Source organism: Eurytemora carolleeae, unplaced genomic scaffold (genome assembly GCF_000591075.1).
Source record: "Eurytemora carolleeae unplaced genomic scaffold, Eaff_2.0 scaffold1050, whole genome shotgun sequence".
Taxonomy (NCBI): Eukaryota; Metazoa; Arthropoda; class Copepoda; order Calanoida; family Temoridae; genus Eurytemora; species Eurytemora carolleeae.
Window position 1 is genome coordinate 119,921 of NW_019396939.1, and position 5,619 is coordinate 125,539.

General features: G+C 32.6%; 1 protein-coding gene across 1 annotated transcript; it reads left to right on the top strand.

Annotated features, from left to right (window-relative positions):
- The first annotated feature begins 2,460 nt into the window (after positions 1–2,460).
- LOC111710336 (uncharacterized) lies at positions 2,461–4,501 on the top strand. The gene is made up of 4 exons (XM_023484399.1): positions 2,461–2,623; positions 2,752–2,855; positions 3,528–3,635; positions 3,988–4,501. Exons 1-4 carry the CDS (start codon positions 2,609–2,611, stop codon positions 4,232–4,234), a joined length of 474 nt encoding a protein of 157 aa, XP_023340167.1. The 5' UTR covers positions 2,461–2,608; the 3' UTR covers positions 4,235–4,501.
- The last annotated feature ends 1,118 nt before the right edge of the window (positions 4,502–5,619 follow it).

Below are 5,619 nucleotides of genomic sequence, written 5' to 3' on the forward strand. Positions count from 1 at the left end.
ATATGGTTTATGGTCTAATATGGTTTATGGTCTAATATGGTTTATGGTCTAATATGGTTTATGGTCTCATATGGTTTATGGTCTAATATGGTTTATGGTCTAATATGGTTTATGGTCTCATATGGTTTATGGTATCATAATGTCTCATATGAAACTATGTGTTTCTTTATCAAACATCTACATACAATAACATTTTCTTTGCCTATAATAGTCAACTACAATAATTGCCTATAATAGTAAACCAAGTGCATGGTTCCTGAGCTATGACCTGCAATAGAAACCATAAAGATTAAACAGATTAAAAATTAAGCACAAACAACTGATTGGCCTATATAGATCAAGACACTTTGCATCAATTTTCAAGTCTGGCTTTCGAGTTGTCGTAACGCCTTGGCATTAGGTTTTAAATGTATTCACCTGCTTATACATTATTGTAGCTCTAGACCATGTTATAAACGTAAAAAACGTAGTTGGAAATACTGATTTTGCATGAAAATCTTATTCATTTATATTAAACTAGGCTTTTATGGCGCTTCGCGCCCATCTTCTATTTCAGCTTTGAACATGTTCTCATTATGACGTTGAAAAACAAAGGAAAAAAATTTCGCGGATTTATAAAAAAAAGATTTACGGATTTTCAAGATTTTAAAATTTTTTACAAAAATAAAAAACTTTCAAACACTTTTTAAATTTTGATCATTCATAAACCTCCCCTGGGGTCACGTGAGATCCCACAAAAAATTTGGACCCGATAGGTTCAGCCGTTCTGACGTTTATTGGATACAAACAAACAGACAGACAAGCCAAATTTATATAGAGACTAGGTTTTTAGGGCGCTTCGCGCCCATCTTCTATTTAAATTGTGAACATGTTCTTTTTGTTTACATTTTAAAACAAAGAAGAAAAAGATTTTGCGGATTTTTAAAAAAATAATTCGCGAATTTTAAAATTTTTTAATATTTTTACTAAATTGAAAACCTTTAAAACACATTTATTTTTTATTTTTATCATTCATAAACTGGTTCAGCCGTTTTGACGTTTATTGGATACAAACAAACAGACAAGCCAAATTTATATAGAGATAAAAGAGGATTTGTTTATGCGCAATTTAATCCCACTTATTTAAAAACTTATTTAAGCAGGTACATGTTGAAATCAGGTTTTCTAATTCTTAAAGAATTTGTATCACTCACCCAGTTTTAAAGTTGATTTAAAACCTGTTCAACGGGGTTAAATTTAATTAAAAAACTCAACTCAAATTTTTATCATCTTATAATAATAACCTTTTTGTGGTGAATTTGAAAACTCGTTTGCGACGCAATAATCAACCTAAATAAACCTTTTAGCATTGAAGCTTATTTGCTATATTGCCACAAACTCAAACTTTTCAATCCCTTTAAACTTTGAAATTTCAAACGTCGACTACTTAATCTAACAGAATTCAACGTTTGAATATTTGAATTGAATTGAAGATTTAGGGATTAAAAAATTTGGGTTGGCGGCAAAAACTCATTTCCTTTATTTCAAAAGTTTCGGCAACAAAAAGTGTAGATAATGTAGGCTCACAAAGCTAACAAACTGACACTCAAATCAATGAAGTTTTTATTAAACGAGCCTGAATTGGTCAACCCCCCCTCCCCCTGCCCAAGGCATACATAGATTTAGACCCCCAACCATTATTGGGTAAAAGTCCTACCATAATTATCATGTGTAATGAACCCCTCTGTATCAATAAAATACGTAAATGTTATAAATTAAACAACGTAACCAGATGCATGTTGTTTGGTGGGTTTACGAAACATGATTTAAAGGGAGTGTTCGCTAAAAATGAAAGGGGGGTATAGACTTAATGCGATAAAAAAGCGCTTTTGATCGCTACTAATCTTACTTCTATCTGTTGCGTCTATAAGGAGAAAATTGTTAAAGACGTCTCATACCAAATAACTTAGCGCCCATACAAATTGAGAAAATTGCAACATACGACTAAGACCATAAAAAATCAAATTAATTTCAAGCAAATCATTCAGATATTACAACCTATAGTCATCGATTATTTTTCATCACATTTGCATATAGTTAATTTTTCATAATATATTTTACTTCGTTTATGAACAATGCATTTAAAACAACGATTTTTTTCCGCTTGGTGTCTCTGCCACGTGGAATCATTAAGAGCATCGAGAGCAAGACATCTGGCGGATAAACTAATTGGCGTTTTAAGTGCATTGTATAAAAAACAAATAAAAATATTATGAAATATCAACCATATGCCTATGCATTTTTTTACAATCTTACTCATGGATTTCAATTTTCTCAATTTGGGTGGATGCTGCGTTATTCGGTATGAGTAGACGCAACAGATAGAAGTAAGATTAGTTACGATCAAAAGCGCTTATTTTTCGCTTTATGCCAATACCCCCTTTCATTTTTCGCGAACACTCCCTTTAAGGCAGTCGAATACAAGCCTTAAATCAAGACAGTCAAATACAAGCCTTAAAGCAAGGCAGTTGAATAAAAGCCCTAAAACAAGGCAGGTTACAGAGAAACCAGAATTAGTTTAAAACATTCTAGAAGCTTCAACCATTTTGTTTTCAATTATTTTGTAAAAATGAAACTTATTTTGGTAAGTTTTACTTTTGGCTTTAAAAAAAATATTTTTAAACTTAAAGCATAAAACAATACAGATTAAAGGATATATTAAAAAAAAATAAGCATTTAATTGCCAGTTTTTCTATCATATTGCGTGTTCAGATTCTGGTAGGAGTGTCTACTCTATCTGGAGCAAATGCAAACTTCGTAAAAACGAACTCTCCTCCTATCTCTATTAGCAATGGGCATATACCTATTAAACACAGGTATCTATTTATAACAACCATTTATTCATGAATTCAAAATGTAACTTACATAGATTGTATATACCTTGGATTGCATAAGTATTAAATACAAAGAGAATAGAATATATATTTGAGGGGAATTTACTAGAAAAAAGTGTTATCACTATAAATCAAATGATGGTTTATATTCACCTAATTCATTATTAAGTTTAATTAACAGCTTTAAAAATTTCGAAATTGAAATGAATAGTCTAGGGAACATACTGTATTAATGTACTCTACTGCACATAATTTGTGAACATTTACATGATTTGTACACTTTGAACTCCCTTTCAGGCTGAAAGGGACTGAAAAAATTCATACCGAGAGATTCTTTAAATTCCTCTCTTATATATATTCAATTCTCTATGATTAAATATTTTTAAAGCTGTCAAAATCTTAAAAATGTTTTTATAATAATTTTCAAAAATTTGTGGAAGTAACAAAAAAACAGACATCAATTGGTAATTTCTGAGCTCTTATTTTCAAGATAACTTTTAATAAAAAATTGAATTCTTTTTTTCTAATCATTTGTTACACGGTAAAAAAAAACTCAAAAATTCATTTTTGAATGATTTAAGATCAAAATGCATACCTCTGATATTTTTTAATTAAATCTTAATTTTATAATTTTAAAATTTTAATCATAATCAGGGCCACGCCTGGAGCCATGAACCACATCGAGCCCACAGATACTAGAACTAAACGAGCCGCAACACAGTCCTATTCTGTGATTACACGTTCATCACCAACGAAATACAGGTAAAAAAGTGTTTGTTTATATTTCAGTAATATATTTTTTTCTATAATTTTTTAATCAGAAAACTATGGAAGAAAACATATTGCAATACTTAATTAAGTGTATTGGATGTTGTTAAAGTAGTTTTGCCGGAAACTTAAATTCCTAATTCAGTGAAATGGGTCTCCTTACACTTCACTATTGCTCATTGGGCTGTTGAAACTTGTAACTTGATTCTTTAAGTCGTCTTCCTATTCCAGAGTTTTCTGGTTCTCATTTTAAGGAAATCCTATGTCATCATGTAAATTCTCTATAGAATCAGTTTTAAAAACCAGATAACGTTGTGTTGTGTTTTAACCCAGTTTTAATAATTAGACGAGAAGCGCTACAAGGATTCAGAATGCGCCGGGAAGCGCAACATAATGCCGCTGCTGGTATCTCCCACCGCCCAAACCTGTACAACTCTAGGACTTACTATGGAGGATATGAGAACTCCAGAAACGGACGGCCTCAGGAGCCCAGATACCTGGATTCATTTGAGGACATGAATCAGGTTGAGAACTTTCAAATATCTGAAGAAGAGATGGCTTTTTGGTCTGTAGATTCAACCTCAACATCGTAGGAAATTAGAAAATTAACCTTTCTTCACTGTCAACAAAAGTGTAATTTAATGTTCATCAGTAAAGTTGTTTCACGAAAAATTTGGTTTTCAGATAATTATTTAAAGATTAGAGCTATGATTTAAAATTGTGCTGCCTTTGTATAGAACAATTTGACCTCATTGAGGTTTTAAGCCTCTGTTTACTGTTTCACATTGAAACGTATTTTTAAATCATATTCATTATTGATATATAAAATGACTGAGAAATATATGTATATCAAATTTTTACTTGTTTATGTGTATATAAAGTTAAAAGTATATAAGTTTAAGAACACATTCTAGACAGTGTTTACTGTAAAGTAATTTTTCCGAAGGTTAGCTACTTTACCAAATGCTTTTCCCCAGTAGCAACTTCCTAAGGGTAATTTCTCAAGTGGTAACTTCCGAATTGTGCAATTTCCCAAGCAGCGACTCACCAAGTCAGAACTAGCCACAGCGCTCGGCCCCCTAGGCAAACATTGCCACAGCACTCAGCCCCCATTACAGCCTGCAGCACCTCAGAAGGCCTAAGCTAACCTTTGGGAATTGGCTGCTGAAGTCGCCCTTGGGAAATTCCCATTTGGAAATTACCTAACTCCATTTTCCCCATAACCCCCCTCCCTACCAATCTTATATTTACAGTATACCATAAACGCCAACATGTTATATAAGATAATAAATCTGATTGTGAGGAAAAAAGACAGATTGATGTAAAATCTAGTTCGCTAGCCAAACTCATTAGAGAAAGAGGGACTAACTGGGATTCTTTTAAAGGGAGAGTTCGTGAAAATTAAATATCTTATCTACAGGTTGCAGACAAATTATAGATTACATTTTTCGTAAACACTACTGTTATTGAAGAGACAGTTGGATTTTGAGTACGTTAGGGTAGGAATGATTTTCAAAGATAACAAGAAAACTAACAGAATTTAACGAGTTCTCACTTAGAAAAACTATGATTTACTGTTCCTCAGTTTTGTTCAGATGCAACTCCTAAACTATGGGGGGGGGGGGGGTTAACCTACTCTAAAGTATAACGATGTGTAGTAAATACCCTACTCCAGAACGGTTTCTCTAACAAGTATCTGTCCAGGTACAGCTCAGTTTCACTTAGATATCAATGTTTAAAACCCGTAACTATCAATCCCAAATCATATGAATGATCCTCAACCTGCATATCAAAACAGGGAACCACACTGATACAATCTTGTGATCTATCAATTCCACTACCACTGGGACCGCCATGCAATCTTGTTACACTGTTAGAAAAAGCCGCTTACAATCAACAGTATTCAGTTCACGCACCAAGCCATGCAGATCCGTTGTAATATATCAACGATAATTCTGCTTGATATCAATTTACGGCC